Source organism: Tachypleus tridentatus, chromosome 8 (genome assembly GCF_004210375.1).
Source record: "Tachypleus tridentatus isolate NWPU-2018 chromosome 8, ASM421037v1, whole genome shotgun sequence".
Classification (NCBI taxonomy): Eukaryota; Metazoa; Arthropoda; class Merostomata; order Xiphosura; family Limulidae; genus Tachypleus; species Tachypleus tridentatus.
Window position 1 is genome coordinate 96,014,785 of NC_134832.1, and position 23,742 is coordinate 96,038,526.

General features: G+C 32.2%; 1 protein-coding gene across 6 annotated transcripts in view; it reads right to left on the reverse strand.

Moving 5' to 3' along the window:
• LOC143222992 (tRNA (32-2'-O)-methyltransferase regulator THADA-like) overlaps window positions 1-23,742 on the reverse strand; it is a 200,513-nt gene that overhangs the window by 172,515 nt on the left and 4,256 nt on the right. For 5 of the 6 annotated variants that reach the window (XR_013012601.1, XR_013012602.1, XM_076450318.1 and 2 more), the window contains exons 2-3: window positions 17,196-17,299; window positions 10,188-10,312 (exon numbers count right to left, since the gene is read on the reverse strand). Coding sequence is in view for 3 of the 6 variants with exons in the window: in XM_076450318.1 (XP_076306433.1) it covers window positions 10,188-10,312; window positions 17,196-17,294 (224 nt within the window). In the remaining 3 variants the exon portion in view is untranslated. The remainder of the gene's footprint in view (window positions 1-10,187; window positions 10,313-17,195; window positions 17,300-23,742) is intronic. The other variant, XM_076450319.1, reaches the window with a different exon arrangement.

Sequence of the window (23,742 nt, forward strand, 5' to 3'; positions counted from 1 at the left end):
TGTTTAACATTATAAAAATTAAAGCAAGTAATTAACACCAGGAAGGAAAAGAAAATCCTAAAATCAAGCTCTGCTTAGAACATAGAAAAAAAATTTGTTTATAATGTTTTTCAAGACATAAATGCAGTACTTAGTTACTTAAAAAGACTCGTGTTTTTATGATGTTTGTCACAAACTAACACATTTGTGCTGATAAATAGTTTTTAATGCTGTTCTTGTTTTAGTTTTTCAGAAATGGTATATACACATTTCACAAAACTGAAAATTACAGCATAATGAGTTACTCTTAAAGAGTCAATCACATTATCAAATACATTCACACTGTGTGAACTTTTAACAGAAAACCTTACCTTTTTTTCTTGTACAGACATTTTAAATTATCTTGTTCTTGTTTTTAAGTACAAAAGTACAAAATGAACAATCTGTGCTCTGTCCACTACAGGGAATCAAATCTTGGATTTTTGAATTGTAAGTCTAGAAACTTTATGCTGACTCACCAAAATACCTTGAAATAACTAACATTAAATGTCAGTAATGATCTAAAATACTACATTCTTATCACTTATAGATTAGAGTAAACTTGTCCTACATTCATATTTGATCATCAATTTTGAAAGGTATATAAACTGAGGCTTAATATCTTGCTAACCCAAAAGAAAAAGCAAAATAATGTGAATGGAATGGAATTATTACCAAAAAATAAAATGAAATCATGATGTAAAATCACAGAGCAGCCTTGATAAACCGGTGAAAAAGTATTTACTTTTGTATATTTGTAGATTATTATATTCTCTAAAAGAAAAATACTTTTATACACTGTAACTTTCACAGAAATAAGGTTACAGCCTTTAACACATAAATACATCCTGTGGCTCATATCAAAACTTTCCACAAATAAATCTATTTTTAGTTTCCTTAGGAATTTTGCTCTTTTTGATTTACACAAATGACAAGGATGAAGAAATGGTCAATAAGTTACTTAAATTTGCTGATAACATTAAGGTCTTGAATTTTATTGGCTGAGATGAGGATGCTACTGCTTTACAAAAGGACTTAGATCATTCAGTGAATTTCGTGAATATGTGGCTGATGAGTTTTAATTACAATAAATGCAAGAAAATGCATGTGGGTTATCAAAATTTGAATTATAACTTGAATGAAACAACCTTAACAGTGTTATGAAAGAAAGGGATCTTCGTGTACTTATTAATTAGTCTCTTAAGCATTCCAAACAATGTACTGTTACTAGTGGTAGGGCAAAATTATTTTAGGTTGTGTCTACAGAAATACTGAATACAAGTCTAAATAAGTTATAATTTCATTGTGTACACCACTGGTTAAGTCATATTTGGAGTAGTGTTCAGTCTCAGGTTCCTTACCTCAAGAAAGATATTTAATTATTTGAAAATGTTCAGAGGAGGGCTACTATAATGGAGTTTGGGATGGAGGGGTTGTGATATAAGGTGAGGTTAAAATCTCTGAAATTGTTTTCTATTGTAAACAAAACAAAACAAGAATTAGAAAGGATCTAATTGAGGTGTTTCATATTGTAAAGGGAATAACAGAATTAATATACCATCTTTTTCCATGTTAGGAGAAAGGGACACAAATATGAAATTTGGCAGAGTAAAAGTCATCTCCACCTAAGACAGTTTTATTTTTCTAAAAGAGTAATTGTATTTTGGAATGGATTGCCTTCACATGTTTTGGATGCAATATAAATGAGTTTAATAAAACCTGATAACTATATGAATGATAAGAGCTGGCTTTGAGGGTTTTTATTTTTCTATATAATAGTTTTAGTTTAGCTTTGTGTTTCATGGATAATGGTAAATTTAACCAAATGTACAGTAAAGCAAAGGTGGAAACTAATTATAATTCCAAAACATATTCACAACAGTTATGTAAGATGAAATCTTTGTACCATATGGTCAGGAAACAAAAAAACAAGTATGGCTACACTAGAATATAGCTCTAATCCATTCACGTCCACGTTTATATAAGTATTTTGATGGAGCATAAAGAATAAAGTAAGAAGTTATATTCAAGCTATACACTTCTTCAACACACATCAGAGGATGCACTGCTCTTTATGAAATTGCAGTTGTTAATGCATAACTTTTTTTTTCGTAACTCATACACAGAAATGCAAAAACTAGATTCAGATCTACAACTTTAATATGTAACTTTGAAAAAAAAAATGTGCACACAATTTACAGTATTAGTGAATCTGATTTTAAACTTGTTGAGCCACCACTTTCTTTTTTTTTATTTTAATATTTGTCTCATAATACTCTCCATATACATCAATAGTTCAGTAATTATCACTTACAATTATTGCTGATAAACAATTTAGATCAGCACTATTAAATAATAAAGAATTTGTAATTAGTTAATGCATTTATTTCCATTCTTGGTTTATCATCTATAGTCATAAGAAATTAAGGTTTGAGGTAATAGCATCCAAAAAAAACATTGGGAATATCTCATTTTTCAAGCCAAATCTAAAATGTCAAAGTTAAAAAAGTTTACCATCATGAAAAATCAAAATAAGGGTGTGGAGGCAAGTGGTTAAACCCACAATTTTTCATCTCATACTGCTTTTTGCTGTCTGCAGCAAAATGTAAAACATTGTTACCCTTAAATATATTTTAGTTTTAAAAGTAGAAACAAAACCACTCAAAATTTATACAATATAGAACCCTCAAACAACACTTATAGAGATCTTAGAAAATGAAAGTAAGAAAAAGAACTTATAAATTGTCAAATTGTGCTTATATACATTTCTGTCATTTGGTACATGGTCATTTATCTTATGCTTGAGATCAGAATAATGCTTCCTTCTCATAAACGAAAATACTTAACATCAGTATCATTGAGTTTATATGTTCTGTCTCTTCCTTTCCTATTTTAAAATTGACCTATCTCACACTAATGATATAGGGTATGTGTGATAATGTTTCAGAAGCATTTCAAGTCTACAACAATTTGTCAGAAAGTTTAACCAGTATCATGTAAAGCTTCTAGGCAAATTCTCTACTTTACCAACAATTCTCTACACTGTTTTGAGGCTGTGGTACAACAAAAAACTTAACATATAGTGTTTTTATCAAGGTTTATTTGTAAAGTACCATTAGAATATACTGGGACAATATGCTAACTCTTTGCTCGCTTCTCTCTACATTGTTGAGACACTGCATGAGGTACCATGAGAATTATTTTAGATCCTAAATGTATCAGCATGTTCATTCAAGTAGAACCCTTAAAGCATGCTCTTGGCACAAGTATAAGGTAATTCTAAAGTATGATAACCATTTTCACCCTGGCTCATTCAGTTGTCAATAGATACCAATGAAGCATTAATATATTGATTTAAGTTAATATTTTCCTAAATTGAAAATTTCAATTATGCTTATCTCTGCTGATGCTCTAGCTATTCCTCAACATCAACTACAACTATCTAAGCATTGGTCTCACACATGCTCCAGTCTTTTATATCCCTTGGCAATATCTAATTTGCAAATTTCTCTATCTTTGTCAATGTGCCCTCTATTCTGGTGTTATATATAAGCACCTCACTTTGATAATGTAATCACTTTTTAAGACTTACTCCATCTCTTAGTGGGTAGGAAGGATAAGAAAGTGTTATTTGAAACACATTTTCAGTTTCAGAAAATGTTAACTTCCAAAAAATTCTTTCCATTCACTGACACTAAAGTTAGAATCTCTCACTGAGAAGATGGTGGAGCTGGTTCATACAGAAAGCATCTGCATAGAACAGAGGTATACCAAGATAACAGTGGTACATAAGGGGGTAGCAATACTATATCCAGAACAGGTATGCTCTTTACCTGGAACCCAGGTCCTGTATCAAGGGGGTAATACTTGAGCAATCATTATTGGCCAACCTCAAACAGATGGCCAAGGTTCCTCAACTATGGGTTGGAATTAAGAAGTATTAGTCCCTATATTTTACATTGGTGGCTAGGGCTATTGAAATACAATGTTATATATAAATATACTTTGGATTGGATCCCCACTTGTAGCCATAAAGTGATGCTTTCTAAACCATTAGAAAGCAGGCAACATCAAAGTGGACAAACTTACTCCTTTACCAAAATAAGTCCAATACATAAACCCCAGATCTCGAATGATGGAATTATGAATACTTTACTCATCCAAAAGAAAAAACCTCATCCAGTTTGGAATTATGAACATTAATCTTGAATCCTCAATCAAGTAAACAAGAAGTACTCCTCTTCCCTCAGAAATTATAGTGAGGAAACTGAAAAATGTACTCAATCAAGAACCCAGGATGGAACATCTTTGTGTTAAGAGTTATGAGGAGGTAATGAACTTCCTTCTGTGAATAATATATGAAACCAACAGTGATCAAACAGACTGACTGTGCACACTTCAACCAGATAGCATAGTGTCAAATCTGAACCTGTATTTGAACAGGCTCCCACTGAGACTGATGCAACTCCATTGTTATTTGGGAAGAACATCCAGGGACCTGAATAGGAGTGCCCCAAACTTTGCCTTCTTATCCAAGAGTGGAGAAACACACACTAATGCCCTGAAAGAAAAGCCTCTGTCCACCACCTCAATGACGGTGGTCCAGATGTGTTCAGGACTTTCTAGCTCCAGTAATAGGATCAGGGAGTAATGTATATTAGGGAGTCCTGAAAAACAGTGAAACAGGTGAGACAACTACCATAAATGTTTTAAAACAAACCCACCCCAATTAATTTAATATAATTATCAGCAGGAACAAGCAGAATCCCCTTTAGCTTTACTCATGATAGTCCATAAGTGGCAGTCAATAATAACATGGTAATATCACCTGGTAAGCACTGAAATGGTCTTATGGAACACTTCATTTCTACAAAGCCTGTTGCAATCAGAAATAAAAATAATCAAAGTTGGTAGTGTGGAAATGGACTGAGAAAAGCATACTTGTCTGGGAAATACTCGTCACAAAGTGAGATCCAGTGAAAGCAAGATATAAGGAACCCTGAAAAAAAAAAAGAGAGAGACAAAAGTGTTACGAAAGTACCCCCCTTCTTGTTATCATCCACGAGAAATTGTTAAAATGACCATAGAGGTAGCAGAAAACTCTCAGATCATGTAAAAATATGTGAGAGAAAAGCACTGAGAGATGTCTGAATGCTAGCCTGTGAAATGTCCTCTACTAGAAAAATGAAATGGGGACAACAGACAAATGTGCTGAATCTGATGAGATGTAACAAAAAAAAGCTATCTCACCATATAATGACCAAAATATGCGAAATGGATATTTGTGAATTATCATCCAAGAAATTGGGGAAAAATCACAGGAAACTCAAGGATTCCACTGAATACAGAGCAGAAACAATCACCATAAAAGGAGGTAAAGTGAGTCACACATCACTTCCAGACTCGACAGGTCAAAGCAAATGATCAGATTACAACTGATCGCAGAGTTAAGAAAAAATGGCAAAAGAATTTTATAAATGGATGTATCCCTTCCCTGGTTGCCAGAGAATGAGAAACACAGGCATTAAGATATAGCAGGACATAAGAGGAGAGAGAAAGTCCTATAAGAATGCCAACAGCTCCAACTTATAACAGTAATATGTTAGCAGTCAAACATATACTTCCACCACAAGGTATAAAACCAAAGCATGCAAGCAAATGAGGATACAAGGTTTATCTGTCCTGTTACATAATAAAACAGTAAATCCTCCAGCATGAACCAGAATTATCCTGCCAACAAGAAAGGAGTTTACTCAAGTGAACAAAGTAAAGCCACAAATTGCACAAATCCAATTAATTAAAGAAAAGGAGCAGGTGTTTGATCCAAATTTGACTTAGTAAAGAAAGGTGTGAGAAAATTGAGTTCCAATTCCCATAGGATTAACAAAAAAAACAACAACTTCAGAACCATAGGAGAAAACACTCCAGGCCAAATGAATGTCTCCATCTTTCAACGTATCCAAACAGAGACAGCCCCAACTGAAAATGAATTCCCAACTACAGAGAGACACTAGATAACAAAGGAGGAGTAAGAAGGTTGGATTAGCCACCATGCTAATAATAGTAATATGTGAATTCGTACTCCCAAATGTCACATCTGAGGGTTTTTTTTAAAGACAATTAAAATTATAAAGAAATCCACAAGGTGGCATGAAAATTGCAATTTTAACACATTTAATATTATTTTAATATCTATATTTGTTTCAGTTTAATGTATATTTAGATGTGTACATAACTTATATTATTTAATTTGTATTGTGCAAGTCCTACCTGTTCACTACATTTGTAGAAGATTGCATAAGAATAAACAATGTATATATATGTACATAAATGCCAGTATTATCACCAGCTGAATTTTTGAAAATCTCACCTAATGAGTATAAAAGGTACCCATAACAACATGCAAGAAGACAGTTTTAATATTGTTGGGTCACTAGAGTCAGTATACTATAAACACCAGAAACTATAATTATAATAAACCAGGAACATTTTTAGATTTCAAACATTACAAACCATTTAAATTCTGTGAATTAACTATAAATGTTAGTATTTCTATGAGAACTTTAGGTACTGTTGTTGGTGAAAAACTTACATGAGACCAGATGAGAATAGCTATCTAGCATTCTTGTCAAGTGTAGTGTACCTGCGTATCAACATGGAATTAATTCGCTCTTCATGAATTGTCAACAAAAGATTCAGTTCCAGACCAAATAGAAGACTTGGTATTGTTTGAAAGTTTGAAAAACTGTTATATATAAACTATTATTTGTAACAATGTTATTAGAAATTGTATTGTTGTTTGTATATCAAAATATATTCATGTTAATAAAAAACTGTGTATCAATCTTGTTGACAAATATTGTAAATTCATCAAATATTAGCATTCAATTAAGTTCTGAACTAAAATTAAAATTTATGGCTATTTGAAATTATAATACAACAAGATATGCAATATAATAAATCAAAGACTTATCTGAGAATAATTATAGTATGTACCATACTAAATTGGGACTTGTTCAGGATCTGAATCGGAAACAAAATTGGTTCTAAATTCTGATTCAAATCATAATAAACAAGGTTTTCTTGAATCCCCCTCCCTCGAAAACTAGAAAGATATAACAAAAGTGAATTGCTCAATATTGCTAAAATCTTAGAATTAGAGATTAGAAAATCAATGAATAAAAATTAACTGAAAAGTGTATTATTGAAATACTATTCGATGATGATTTGTTGTCTCAACTAGCCAATCAGAGTTGAGTGCTAATGATAAGTTAGAACTCAAGGAAAAACACAAACAAATTGATCTTGAATAAGCCTATATTAAAACTGAAAAACAGCAAGCCTGTATCAAACCAAGAAAGAGTAAGCCAGTATTGAAGCCAAGAAAATGCATGCCTGTATCAAATGAAAGAAAAAGTAAATGTCTCAAGGCTAAACAAGCCCATATTGAAGCTGAAAAAAGAAATAACAAGCTTGTATAAAAGCCAAGAAATATATTAGGTTGAAAGAAATGGACATTAGACTCAACTCTGATCAAACAAGGCAAAATGAATACTTTGAACTTAATATATTAAAGTACCACCATTTAATGAAAATGAAATTGATAAATATTTCCAACATTTTAAGAAGGCTGCCTGAAACATGGAATGGCCCACTGAAATATGGTCATTATTATTACAGACTGTTTTAACTGGTTATGCAGCTATTCATACAAGTTAGTATCAGAGGCTTACCACCAAACATTTCAAGGTTATTGTAAACAAGAGTGTCAAACTTATGTGGAATTCACCCACTAAAAAGAGGTTTATTCTGATTGATGGTGTATATCTATGCATATTTGCAATAGTTTTGACAAATTAGGATAGTTATGTCTTATTGAGAAACTTAAACACTGTACAAGTAACGACCTCAAAACTTACTTGGATGAAAAAAAAGTTGAAAAGTTCAGGAAGCAGCTACTCTTTCTGATCATTACACTTCAACACATGAAACCAATTTTCATGAAAAGAAATTCCTGTCAAAGGCTATCTGCCATTTTAGTAAAAACCTGATCATGTTATGTCCCACTGTTATAGTCTGAAAAGAAAAGGAGTCAACATCCAGTGCATTCATGTCCACACATGGACGTAATTTCACTTGATCACCTGATGTAGTTGATGTGGCCACTAATAAAAAGGCTGATGTAGTAAGAGAGGAATTTAGATCTTTTGTGTATGTTGATTCTGTGTCCTTGAGAAATGACACCACTAATTCCACACCTATACATACTCTAAATGATACTGGGTAGACTCAATCATGAAAATGACCTAGGAAGGTCGAAACATTGTTATCTGCTTATCAATAAGTGTTAATATCCATACCAGGCTACATTTTTATTTCAAGTGGGTTTCTCATCATCAATAATGACTCAATTATTGTTATTAGAGGGTATATTGCCCTTAGGTTTGAGATATGCCAATGTTAAATTCGTTATTACTTAGTTTTGCTTTGTTAACATTCCTCTTTATAGCATTTACCTTGTATCAGACCTAGTTTTAGAACCAGTTCTGGTTGGAATAAAACCACCTCTGTCAATTAACCATTTCACAAGTTTGTCCTCACATGTGCACTTTAAGTACTTGCATTATAAATTTTGATACTGCATATGTATCTTTATAAAATTTGGTAGAATTTCAGTAAAGATTTGAAGTATTTTGTAAACAAAAAAATCTGCCTTTTCAATGAAATATTTTTACCAAAGATTTTTTTGTAAAAATAGAGTTTCATTCATTATTAGTCTGAGTAACAATGTGATTTCATGTTAAGAAATACACTTCAAACATTTGTTTTCAGTAAAACTATATTTTATGTTATTTTGTATACTCTAACTATGTGGGTCTGTCACCTAACCAACCTTGTAACCACGATAAAAAATTAGGAAAGTAATATAAATTATGCTTTTTTCATGCTAGAATGACCACATATTATAACACGAAAATACATATGTTTAATCTAAGTAACTTAAGTCTCATAACCCTATGTATTTATATATGTCTTCCCTGTCTTGACTGTGTTTTAGTGAACTAATATTTTGTAATATACAGTCACATTTCAATTATTATATATAGATTATTACTATTCAGAAGTAAATTATTAAACTTTTCTTAAAAATATATAACAATAAATTAAGAAGTAAAGCAAACAATTATCTCTTTTTGCTACAGCCTTTGAACTTATTTGCTGCTGGATACAGGTTGCTAAGTATTTTAAAATTTCACACATGGAGGATATAAAACAAAATTGTTTTTAGGTTTATATATATATATAGTTGAACAATCAAAAAATCATAAAAATTATACTATACAATACCACAGAATTTCTATATAATTTAGTAAGCTTAGTAACTGAGATGTACTTAGATTTTTAAAAAAATATGAAACTTTGAGCAGACTAAAGACACAACTTACCTTCTTGAAAACTTTGTTTGAAAGAACATGGTAGGTAACCTTTTCAAGATTAAAATGGCTGAGAAAACCATTAGGGAGACATTCTAAGCTGTTAATTGGTTATTTACATGTCATATATTGAAGTAAGTGCATAGAAAGGGCCATTTTAAAAAACTGAAAAAGGCCACTGTTTGATTTAGTACATAAGCCAAATCTCAGCAAAATAAAAAAAGATATGAGGTTCCTATTTTATATACTACCTTGTTAATATTAGTAATTTGAGTACCTACTTTTTACAAAACTATGGACTTGGTATTTTGACATCACAAACATCTAACTTTAAAAAGTGCTGCATTCAATATACCATATGACTCACTAAAATCTATATTTAAATGTTTTTTTAATATTTACTTTTAAATTAAGAAATTAACTCATATGTAATACTAAAGTTTGAATGATAGTCTACAATTTGATTCCAAACTTATTGACATAAATTTATAAAATAGTAGTTCGATAAAATATTGAATGCAAGTCAAGAAATGTGAAGACATGGCCTTTGAACTCTGACCTGGTGAGAAAGGGTTAAGGATGTATAATTATCTAGGTGATACATTGAAAAAGTAATATTATGCATCTTATGGAATACATACATGTAGTTCCAAACTTTAACATAATTATCACAATACATAACTTCTTTATCAAAGCCATTTCACATTGGAAACAGGAAAAATAAAAAAACCCTACCTTGCTAGTTTTTTTTTTAGAGGATCCTTATTTGTAGTTTGAAAATATATTTCACAAAAGTTGTCTAAAATTTGCTTTTTCACTTCAAAATCAATATCATGATTTCTTGACATTTCATGTGCCACCTGGTGAAAGAAAACTGCTTTAAAAATCAGCATATATAATTGCTGGTAATTTTTTATTTAAGTTCAAAAACCTACTAAATTACTAAAATTTAATTTTTGGGGCTAATTTTGTGCAGATAATATATTGTTTTCAAAAATGTGGATATGCATGATCATGATATAATTTCTATATCGTAGAACTGTATTTATAATAATGCATTGCATATAATTATTTGTACAAAGGCTGCATTATTAATTAATTCCTTGTGAAACATAAGCAAGAAAATACAGAAAAATATAAGAACACAAAGTGGCATAAATATATATCCATCATAATCAAATTGATCAATCTTAATACAATTAAGTGGAAAATGTACACAAACTAATTTCACACACCATTCCATTTTTTTAAAGTAATTAATTTATTCCATAGCTTTTATGCTAATGAACAATTCCTGGTCAGGGGTTAGAGGGTATAAAAGAAACACCACATAACTCATCAAATTTAAATTAAAGCAAGCAATAATAACAATATTCTATGAACCTACTATGACAGCATTATTATGCAATGTTAAGAAATACAAAGTGTGTAATCATTAAACCCTATAAATGTTGAAAAATATAACAAAAATAGAAGTCCATGGAAATCATATACACTTATATACAGAATGTGTTGATAAATATAAATATGTGTATTCATATATAATAGATATATACACACACATTTACTTCTATGCATATATATACAAGTATAGATAGAATATATTACATGGTATTTGGTACATAATGTCATAAAGTAGTTTTGGAACACTGTAAATACATAATGGTTTTATAGTAACTGTATCCTCCTTCATTTAGTAATGATTATCTCCATATAGTTGTAATTAAAATGTCTATAATTAACTTAACCATGTAAAAAGACATTCTCCTGCAAGACAGAACTATTTGCTAGTAAAAACATAACTAAGGAGTTTTAATTCACTAATATATATTTGTAACTACTCCTTTTGTTCACTTAAAAATACTGCCATAAATTACCACTAAAAATCAAGGAATACTGAGAGGTCTTGGCAAGAGTGAGACTTAAACTGACCCAACAATGCAAATCAACAGTGCAAAATACACAAAAATTACAATAAATGTAGTATGTGTCCATCAGAAACCTTTAAACTTCTTTAAATTACTGAGACACATATAACCTCTTTCAATAATTTGTTTTTAATTCTAATAGCAATACTATGCAGAAATTCAGTTCTAATTCTCAAATATATATTAAACCTTTTTCCATAGTGCAACATAATTTTTATAATTTCTGATTATCTCCTTAAAACCTATCAAGAGTGGTAAGATATGATGCAAATAATCTTCATATAATACATGTTTCCATGTATTAGAATTACATATTTTTTGATATACAGATTTTGTCAGCTGTACTGAATAATCAGATGCCTAGTTATCAGAAATGAAGAGCAAAACTGCCACTGCTAAAAGAACTGAAAATGTGTAACAGACATATTGTGATAATTCATGTTTATATCTATAGCTATCTATTAACTGGTAGAACATAAAGAACAGTAATACAGACTTAATCATGCCAATGGAATAACATGAAGATAAAAGAATGAATGAGGTTATGTGAGTCCAGACCTACTTGCAATTTGCTCACATTAAATGAGTTAAGAAAGTTTTATGTTTTTGAATGTTTTTTGTTTTATATTCACACAAAAGAGCTAGAGAGTTACTCTTTCAAAATTTCACAAATAAAGTACGTGTATGGTGTGATTTGCATGTTTATACACAAATCTTAAAGAACAATGTAATATAAACCACTGCATATACTAGCTGTTTCATAAAACAATACAGTAGTATTCCTGCAAACTGATCTGAACTTGAAATAATATGAGTTTTGATCATTTGTCTGCTGAGGACAATCATATGGCAATATTTTTTTTACACAAGTTAAGAGCAAATAACAGCACACTTGCTTGAATGTTATACAGTATATATGTTTCTGTTGTTTGTTATTAAGCACAAAGCTACATGAAGGGCTATCTGTGCTCTGCCCAACAAGGATATCAACGCCCAGTTTCTAGAAGTATAAGTCCATAGAAATGCCACTGTGTCACTGGGTGACATATATAACATAATATAAAAAATACTAATTTAGGTTAAGTTTAATAATCAGGTTAAGTTTGTTTCCTGAATGAACAGAATATCTACTACTAGTTTATTTAATTCAACATTTCTGTTGATATAAATGTTCTTTGTTCACTTTTATTTTTCATTATTCTCAGAAGTTACTCGTGAATAGAGAAAGAATGCAACTCTTTACAATATCAAAATCATAGTTTATAAGCAACTATGATAAATGACAACAGCCTAAAAATAAGGAACATATCCATAAAGACAAAATATACACAATACCTACTGTATTCTGAAACACTTTTCATAAAAATGTTCTTTGTTTAATGTGAATTAGCAATGATGTGTTATAATATCTGCTGAAGAAAGTGACCACATCTGTTTACATGTTTTTACTCTCAGTTATGTTCATCTTTGAAAATAACATTCCTGAGTTAAGTTTCCACATCTAATTAATATATAACTTTAGCTGAGCAAATTTAATGCACTTGAGATTTGAATCTTTTGTCATTTAAACCTCTAATTATTAACTTATTTTAGCACCATTTACTGTCAGTGAGATATACATATTGTGTCACAAGGAATAATGCTGTAATTTTGCTTGTTAGCAGTGCAAACAAATAGCATGGTTGTACTTCAGGTTCTTTTAAGCCAGAAATTCAAAGATTCATTAAGCAGTGTCAGATGTTATTCTTCTGTCAACAGAAACTTCAACAATATCTGAACCATAATCACATAAGTAACACATCATTCACATGGAAAATTGCACATTTTGATTTGTATAATGCCCATTACTTGAACAAAAGTTATTGTATTAAAACAAAACACACAAACACCACTAAAAAGTTTATACACAATAGTTCTTTCCATGCCCTAAAACAGACCATTATGAAGCACAAAGGTGGTACACTTAGCAGCCACATTGCTTCAATAAAATGTAACGAATGCCTATTGTATAAGACATAAGAAAACTGTGTTTGTTTACTGACCAAAGTGTTATGTTTGCTTATAATTACTTTTTATTTACCCATTTGACTAATGTCTTCATTCAAGACTTGTGTATAATTAAGCAGCAATGTTGTTAAAAAAAACATAACTGATAATAATAACTTCTTTTGTACCTTTTGCTATAACTGATGATCCATATTTATTTTCTAATTGAACTGTTTATGTTATTGTTTTTTGTTCTGCTATTTATTAGGTACATTTAATTAATCAATAATCTTGTGTTAAAAAGACAATGGCAGTTAACCTGCTTGGATCATTCACTGTTAAGTAAGGATTTTTTTTAAGTCACTTGTACTTCTTTTAATTGGCCATGATAAGGTTCCCTTGCAACTGAAGTTTATTGCACATAGTTATGTGAGTTATTCACATGTAGCAACAAATACATGTACTTAACTTTGCATTTTTTTATTTTTACTTAAGATATAAAAAGTCACTGCTATTCTACGGAAATGTATTTTTAAACTACTTGTGGATGTATTACTTATTTGGATTATATGTAAAGTAAAAAAGCTTTCGATCAACTATAAGCTAGTTGTTATAGCAAATTTTGCAAATTATTACTTTTGAAAATTCAAACTTTTATTCAATACTTTGTTCTCAACCTTCAAAGGTCAAAATTTAGTCTTCATTACAGCCCTGACTAACTGGCTAAAACAACTGGGTGTAATTTCTAATCTCCCATGTAAGATACAAAGTAGAACTCAGCAGTAATTGTTACAATTAGCTGTGATACAGATGGTAGTTTTGATTTAAACTATTTTGTGTCCCATATGTTGTTACAAACCTAACAACCAACAAATGCAGAGATCTACAAGCAATTCTGGGCATAAACAACTTAGAAATATATGTTTGAAAATCCAATGCAGTTCATATGCATTCACTCAATAATTCTACGATTAAAAGTTAATTTTGTTGTATAATGTTTCATTTCAGGGTTAAAATGTTTTACCATATTCCTAAGATAAGTTATATTGTAAAATACACTTTATGTTTTTTGGGTGTGTTTTTTTGTATTTCCAACTTTATAATTGTACACCTCTATTCACCACACTGGTATATCTAAGGATAAGTTATACTATAAATAAACTCTGATTTTCTTGTATTTCCAGCTTGTTCATTTTATATTCATCACACTTGTACCTTTTCACAGGTTATTATGATTCTAAAGATTATTTTAAAGACTTTGTTTTTACTTAAATCTTGAAGCTGAACCCCACTGACAGGATAAAAGAACAATCTGTCATACCATCATCAGATTATGTGCACCATCTTCATCTCAGTTACACCTTACTTAAATCTTTCAGAAACTTTTATGGCCATACAAAGGATTGTATGAAATGCTGCAAAGTTTTCAATGGTATAAAATGGAATAAACAAGAGCATACCCAAGGAAGAGGACAAAAACATGTAGTTGTAAAGTAACACACAGTTATTTAATCCTTAAACAATAGTCATCATAAATTAATGCTGCTACATACAACATTATCATTGTTTAAGGGTGAACCAACAACAGTAATGATCCATCTTTGATATACACTTATTCACTGCTTTTTTGAAGCTTTGACAACTATGCATGGGGTTGTTTCACAACCTATGGTAACAATCTTCTTAACCAATCACCTTGTACTGGTCTAAAACTGACCCCTTCTCAAAAGGTTATATAACAGGAATTTCCAACACAAAGTTTATGTTCACCTACTACATGACTATAAAAGTAACCAATGACTCAAGGCACGAAAGTTTTAGTTTCACAAAGAAAGGAATAACTGTAGCATTGAAACATATCAGAGTTAAAAAAAAGGAAATATGTGATTCCAGAATTGACAAAACAGGCTACTTCACAACCAGCTTTCACTTGCACAGCAAAAGTAGTAAATAAAGTTAAAACAACTCATCACCACCAATAACCTAGGAACTCTGTGATCCATTATAGTACAAACCTCCCATAGGACTGCAAAAAGACATTATATGAAACAAGTCTATAAAAGCAACACAAGACTATGCTCATAAGTTTCTCCTATGTACATCATTAAATGAGTAACCAACTTTCAAAGGCTGTACAAGCAGAATATGATGGCACATGACAAAAAGATATTTCTTGTCACAGTGAGCAAATTATCTGTAAAACTCTAGGCAATTTATTATCATCTTTCTGATGATCATTGTTTCAAAATGGTGCAGAACATGCAAACATTTCTCAAAATAATTTAAGGGGAATGAATGTTACAGTTACAACTCTTAGTTAAATAACCAAATATTCAAGGAAAACTGTATTTTAAGTGGGCTCTGCATACAGTCAGGGTTAGACCAGTGTTAACACCAGTACATCATAAAGAAGTAACTTCTTTGTGCAAACTGGATGCCAATAAAATACAGTTTCACTAAGACAAAGTATCAAGCCCTACTTTCATGTCAACATACCAATTATTATAGAAGATGCAAGTATAAGCAATGTATTCTATACTATTCACATGAACATCTCTGTCTTTTCCTTCCCTCAATGAGCCCTTAAAAATTTACAGCTATGCAAGGTTTGAAGGCTTTGAAAAGCATGTGAAAAATATATGTGACAACAATGACCTCAATGTGTTAAGCAAAAACGTCCTGCAGTGGAAATCATGTCATAGAACAAAAGTTCATAAAGAAGACCATCATGTAAAACCCACTAATGGTGAAAGAAAAGGCTCTAAAAGCCTTGGTACTCATCCTTGTATGGCTATCATACATCAGAAACAATCCTCTATATGTTATGATTACTTGTTTAAAGTGCATTGCAGTTGACTTTGAATAATATTTTCCAAAACATTCTGGGGATTGAGTAAATCACAGAAGACTAAAATATGGATAACATGATTACTTTCTATAAATAAAATTTAGGGAAGATATTACAAAATTCAAACTTGTCAGTTTCATTTCTGACCTTACCAAAAAATCCTATGTTAAAAAGTCTTAATAAAATAAACTTTAAACTGAAGAGTCATAAACAATACTTTGCATTGTTTTAGGTAAGAGTTTTTTTTTGTTTTGTTTTTATCCACCAACTTCTTAATTTTACTGTCAAAGTTTAAGCTTTTTTGAGCTGGGGGGAGGGCTATTATCCTCGCAAGAAAGCAGTTCGACAATTACTAGAATCATTCTTGGTAAGATAATTTTAACTTTTGCTTTCTCTGGAATAAGAGTTAAGAAGTGACATGAGAAATACAATTAAAATGAAAACACCAATTTTTCCACATCCACAATAATTTATTTGTATAGGGGTTAAAAAAGATACGATACGTTTCAGTGAATAAAATGGTCCACCATCTTCACAAGACAAGAGCTGTCAGTTTAATGCATTAAGAGATGATGATATTCAAATTTTCCAAACTATTGTACAGTTTAGACAGACTAACTGCTGTAAACCTTTTTTTTGTATTTCAAGATTAACAAAGTTACCTGTACTTTCTAAATATGACAGCTAGTATCTATTAAGTTTAGGAATTTAAATCTAGATGGGTTATTAGGAATGCCATTTTCCCTTTTAATTTTTAACTTAAAGAATAGTCTATTTAATTTTATGGTGGTGGGGATAGTTTGCCTGGATTAGTATAAATAAACATGGAAACTTACATTTTGATCAGATATGCATGTTTAGAGGTCAGTGAAGAGTTTGATAAATGTACAATATATTCTACAGTAATTTATCTTAATTTCTTTCATTCCAAAACAACCTTACAACGTGAATAATAAACTATTAAAACATTCTAACAATCACCTGTTTAACAATCTTGATTTGAACTAAGGAATCCTTGCTTGTCATCATCTTTAACACATCATCTAACAGTTTCCACTCATTACAAAGGTTGTTACTCATCCTCTCTGAAAATAAATAATGAAAATAAAATATCATCAGATGAACAGAATTATACATGACTTATTTCAAGTTTCAACTTCAGAAGTCCTGTAAACACCAGATATTTAATCAATACTTATGTATCTTAAAAGTACAAGATAAGTTGAAAGCAAAATAGAAGATATAATAAAGTAATTACAATACATATCATAAACTATGAAAAATTAAAACATGTAATAATGATAGCTGAAAGTAAAAATTAAGTTAAACAATAGCATCAGATATTAAAAACTGTTTAGTTTAGGTATTATTTACTTATGAGAGAATATTTCATGATTTTTTCCCTAACAAGAGAGTTAAAAGCAACAGTATTGAAGGCAATAATTATGACATGTTTGGTCACATAACTCAGTTAGAACTGTAAGTTGTGTTTATAATTCATTGATGTTGAAGCTATCAAATGTCTTGTGTATAGATATATAAATAACAACAAGAAGATAAAAATGAGCATAAGAGAGTAAAGTCACTGGAAGAAGATCAATCAGAGTAAAGATAAATGCAAAGTTAATCACTGTAGGAGCAAAAGGCCTAATGGTTAATATAACAGGGTGAAATTAACAATTTCAAAGAGATAAGGAGAGCACATTATCTTGTGGTATTGTAAAGTAACTAAATCAGCCTGAGTGGACTATGGCAAAAGGCAAATGATTCTTGAAAATACAAAGAATGGGCAATTTTTGAAGTATAAGATACAACCACGAAACTCAACAACAGCATGAATGAACTATACATGAATGCTATTGTAATAGAAATAGAGAAGAAACAGTTTGGCTCAACGACTAAATTGGCCAAAGTGGGCTTTTGGCAAGAAGAAAAGAGCTGTATAGTGTTTAAGATAAAATTATGACTGCCATGGTGTAAAGAACTTTGTATAAACATTTAACTTGTTCTGATTATATATATTATTTGAAAAAAACATGGGAAGTGTGTGCTGTTAGTTTATTTTTTAATTTATTGCCAACAAGTCACAAAAACCCATCGTAGAAGAATCCTTAGTTCAACAAACCTATATAATAACTTTAACATGTACTACTAAAAAAATGTATCTGATAAACAACACAATTTTTCTGAAATATACATGCTCACTTCTAGCAAAATTAATGAAAAAGAATATTTGTTTCATACTCCATAGGTACAATGTTTGCTGCATTTATATAAATGTGAATCATATTTTTACATGAACAAGTTCTTTTAGAGTACATTAAATTTAAATACAAAACTATAGATTAACAATCAGCTGACTAAGTCAAAGATGTATTAAATAAAAATATTATAAAACAAGATGGCAGGCCACCCTTCCATAAAAGTCTTGGACATTACTGGCTGTAAAGAGGAAAATGCTGCTTTACAAAAAAAAAAAACTGAATTAGTTGGCAAGTTGAGAAATGACAAATGGTTTTTACTTATAGGAAGTGATGTAGGTTATCATAACTTGAATTATAAGTCTGACTGGAATAACTTTAATAATGTCATAGAAGAAATTAATCTTGGTACTGAGTTTTATAAGTCTCTCAAGCCATCCCAGCAAAATGGTGTTGCAAGTTGCAAGACAAATAGTATTTTAGGTTTTATCTACAGAAATGTTAAATATAAAGTCTATAGAGGTTATAATTTCTTTGTATAGGTCACCAGTTAGGTCATATTTGGAATGCTGTGTCTTGGGATCCTTATGTTTGAAATAGCATTGAACTTTAAAAAGAGTTGAGATAGCTATTAGGATGATACCCAAGAAGTAAAAGTTATCATAAGAGGAAAAGTGAAAATCTCTGAAATTAGTTTCTTTTGAAAAAAATTGAGTTAAACGGATTCTGACTGAGGTGTTCACGTTTCTTATGGAATTGTTCATGTTGATGCATCATGCTTTTTCATACATAATAGTGAGAGTTATAAGAGTAGAGGACACAAATATACATTTTGGGAAGGCAAGAGTTATCTTCAGTTGAGACTGTTTTTTTAATAGGTAGTCAGCATTTGGAAATGATTGCCTTCAATGTGATTGATAAAATAAATGTAAGGGAGTTTACAGGAAAACTGCTAATATTTGAATAATAGAGATTGGCTTTGAGTGTTTTATATTAAAGTTTAGTTTAATGGATGGGTTGACTTAGATGAACCTACAGTTCACTAGTGTACCTAAAGTCTACATGTATATAGTCGCATGTTAGTTACTTAACCACCCAAGGTTTACAGAAATTTAAACAAATAGTTCACACCACATCACAAGTTTAAAGCTCTAACTTGAGTATAACTTTCTTGAAGAAAAGGTTTACATATCTGTTTATGAAGCTTAAATAAATACATGAAATATTCAAGTTCTTATTCCCAATATACTATGAAATAAATTTTTTTCCAGATTTCTAAAAATTCTGAATCAAGCTCCTCTAAACATCTTGTGCCTCATAAATTACTTTGATTAAATCCTTCAAGTTTTATCCTAGATATCATTCAAGTATATAGAGCACCATGTCTCTGCACACCTTAAGAAGTTTATTAACTTTCAGTTCTCCCAACTCAACTTGCTATTTTCATTACATGCATATCTAACATGCATCTGAAACTTTAGTTTTATCAGTATTCACATTTTAATCCTTCAATTTCCAGCAAAAATCCCTTTTTACTGATATCTCAAAATGACATGTTTACAGACCAATTTGACACCAGTATATCGGCACTACAGATAAGAAGTGGTTGGTTGGTTGATTTAGTGTTTTATGGCACAAAGCAGCAAGGTTATATGCACCAAATGTCCAGTAAATAGGTAAAAGTAAAGTAAATGTAGTAAAATACATAAAAGGAAATGAAGGTAAAACAAAACAGCATTGAAAAACAGAAAAAGCATAAAACCAATGTTGATACCTAGTCTACAATGTTAAAAGAGAAAGCAGAATAAGAAAAGTTATAAAGGACTTTTTGTATCATAATGGTAATGATCATAACCCACCAGGAAGACTAACAGGTAAGTACAAGAACCACTGTCAGTCACCTGAAGGTGGCCTTTCCAGCCCTGATTCTGGGTTATGTGTCATTATGGCCAGTATCAAAAAGTAAAGTAATAAAAGTGTTAAAAAACATGCAGCAAAATTGTAATAATAATTCAACAGGATGACTAACGGGTAGTTCAAACAGCATTGTTAGTCACCTGAAGTTGACCTTTCAAGTCCTGGTGTCGAGTTACTTAATGCTACAGCCATTTTCTAATTTCAAATCGAACTAGAGAGATTGTGATTCTTAAAAGGGAACCACATTAGAAAAGGTATAATGTATAAATATAAAACACTTAAATAACATTAAAAAGATAAATGGCCTTTAAAAAACTAAAAACATTATCAAGGCGGACAGTGTAACCATCAACAATAACACTGTCTAATGTCACGGACACACCTTGGGACCGAAAAGTGTAAGAATGGTGCCGTTGTTGAGAGTTGTAAAGATGGCAAGAAAGTAAAATGTGGCTAATTGTGGCCTGAGTGTTACAGAGACTACATATTGGTGCATCAGTTCCATATAAAAGAAAATGATGAGTTAAAAAACTGTGACCAATGCGTAGTCTAGTCAGAACAACTTCCTCCTTCCGATCCTTATGGAAGCTAGACGGCTAAAGTCCAATATAGGGTTTTATTTAGAAAAGCTTGTTGTCGCGTTGCTCACTCAAAGTTTACTGCCAGCTGGCACAGAGCCGAGCCTTGAATACAGGACCATAGTCCATGTATGGAATAGGCACAGTGGTGATAATGCCAGAGCAGATAGATTTAGCTGCCATGTCTGCAAGCTTGTTCTCGCAAATACCAATGTGGCCTGGTATCCAGAAAAACTGGATAGAAGTAGATGTTAATGAGAAATGGGCCAGTCAGTTTTGAATATCAACGAGAACAGGGTGTGAGCCAATGTGAAGCAATTTCAAAGCCAGTAGAGAACTAAGGAAGTCAGTATAAATAGTGCAGTTGGAGTACTACTTAGCTTCAATATGATCCAGGGCAAGAGAAATGGCATACAGTTCAGCAGTAAACAAAAAAGCTGTAGAAGGGATTCTGTACGCAGCCACCGAACCGCAACAAACCATGACAGAGCCCATAGAGTTACCTGATGTGTAACCATCTGTATAAAATGGAATGGAAAGATTGTTCGAAGATATTCAGTATATAAAAGACGGTACTTCCAATTGGGAGTATCTGCCTTTCTCAGATGACTTAAAGAAAAGTCACATTTGGGGACTGTAATAAGCCATGGTGAAATGGGATAGCACTGCAGAATCCAAGGACAGACCCAATTCATCCAATTGTATCTGGACGCGAAGGCCAAAAGGAGCAATGGCAGATCGTCTGTTCTGAAAAGGTATGGCTCACCGAGGAAGGAAAACATATCTCCAGGTGGGATGCTTTGGTAAGAAACAAAGTTTCAAAGAATATAGTAAAGACAGTTGCAAACGGCGAAGGTGCAGGGAAGGTTCATGAGATTCTACGTATAAGTTCTGAACTGGGGAGGGGCGGAAAGCCCCAGTGCAGAGTCGAAGTCCTTGATGATGAATGGGGTTCAACATTTTTAAGGCTGAGGGTATGGCAAAGCCATAGTCAAGTTTCAATCAAATAAGAGCACGATATATCTTTAGCATAGAACATCATTCTACTCCTCAAGTGGTGGTAGAGAGGACACAAAGAATGTTCAGTGCTAGTGTACAACATTTGACCTGTAGCTGCTTAACGTGTGGTACCAGAGACAGCGAAATTTCACTGATATAGAGTTCAGGATCAGGGTGAATACCCCACTGATGGCAAAAGTGCATGCAAACAATTTTAGAGAGAGAGAAATTAAAGCCGTTTGCCATGGTCCACTTCAGTAAACGATAGAGGGCAGGTTGTAGTTGCCACTCAATATATCTCATGTTCGACGACTGACATGAGATGTAAAAATCATCGACATAGAGCCCGTTTGCACCAGTGAGAGGGAGTTGTTCAGTGATGGCATTATACCTTTATACTGAAAAATGTGACACTCAAAACACAGCACTGAGGGACCCCAAGTTTCTGTAGAAAAGAACGGGAAAGTGTCGAACCCACACAAACTTGGAATCTCCTGTCCATTAAAAAAATTTTAATAAACGTGGGTAAATGGCCACATAATTCATATATATGGAAGTCTCACAAAATGCAATACTTCTGTGTTGTGTCATAAGCCTTCTCAATGTCAAAGAATATTGATACAAGATGTTGTCATTTGAGAAAGGCTTTTCTGATTGATGTTTCAAGTCAAATTAGGTGATCCGTGGTGGAGTGCTGTCGTTGAAACCCACACTGGGTGGGCCAGAGGAGGTTGTCTGATTTGAGGAACCAAACAAGACAAGCATAAGCCACCCTTTCGAAGGTCTTACAGCTCATCAAAGCAATTGGACAGTAGTTTGAAGGAATCTTGGGATCTTTCCCAATCTTAGAGAAAGGTAAGATAATAGCCTGGCACTAGGCATTAGGAAAAACATTCTCCTACCAGATCCAGTTAAAAACAATTAGAAGAATATCAAGAAAAGCAGGAGAGAGATAGCATAGCATGTCATAGTGTACATTATCAGGTCCAACAGATGTACTGCCAGACCGATGAAGGGCCATTTTCAGTTCCACCAGTGTAAAGGGTCGATTATAGTCAAAGAGACAGTCAGTTTGAAAGGAAAGAGGTGAACACTCTGCCAGAGTCTCAATGGCTAAGAAGGTGGAGGAACAAGCAGAAGTGCTAGATACCCGGCAAAAGCTTTCACCTAGACTATTGGCAATGCTCCAGACATCAGCTACCTCTTGGCCATCAGGGAGTAAGATCGAGAGGGGGACAGAACTGTAGAGCCCACTGACCTTTTGAACCCTGTCCCATATGACCTTGGAACTCATGGTAGAAGATATGCGAGTTGTGAACTTAATCCAAGATTCCTTCTGGCTTTGATGTCTTACCCGCCTAGCATGTGCATGGGCCTGTTGGAAAGCAATGCAGTTTGAAAGTGTGGGATATCTACGGAAAGTATCCCAGGCCTGTTTTTGAGCCTTCCGTACCATGTGGCAGGTAGGATTCTACCATGGACGAGGATATCATGGAAAACGTGTCAAGGTTTTAGGAATACACTGAGCAGCTGCTTGTATAATACGGTCAGTTACCGCTGCCACACAATCATCTATTGATGGATGACTGATGATGGCAGAATCAAGTTCTGCGAGAGCAGTGAAAGTGGACCAGTCTGCCTTATCCAGCTTCCACCAGGGCATGCAGGTAGGGTGGCATTGACCATGGCCAGTCTCTCTCAAAAGTATAGGAAAATGGTCACTGCCTAGTGGATTATTGTCAACCCTCCATGAAAAATGGGAGAATAATGAAGGGAAGCAAACCAAGAGATCAATAGTGGTAAAGGACTGACTAGGTGCATGAAATAAGTGGA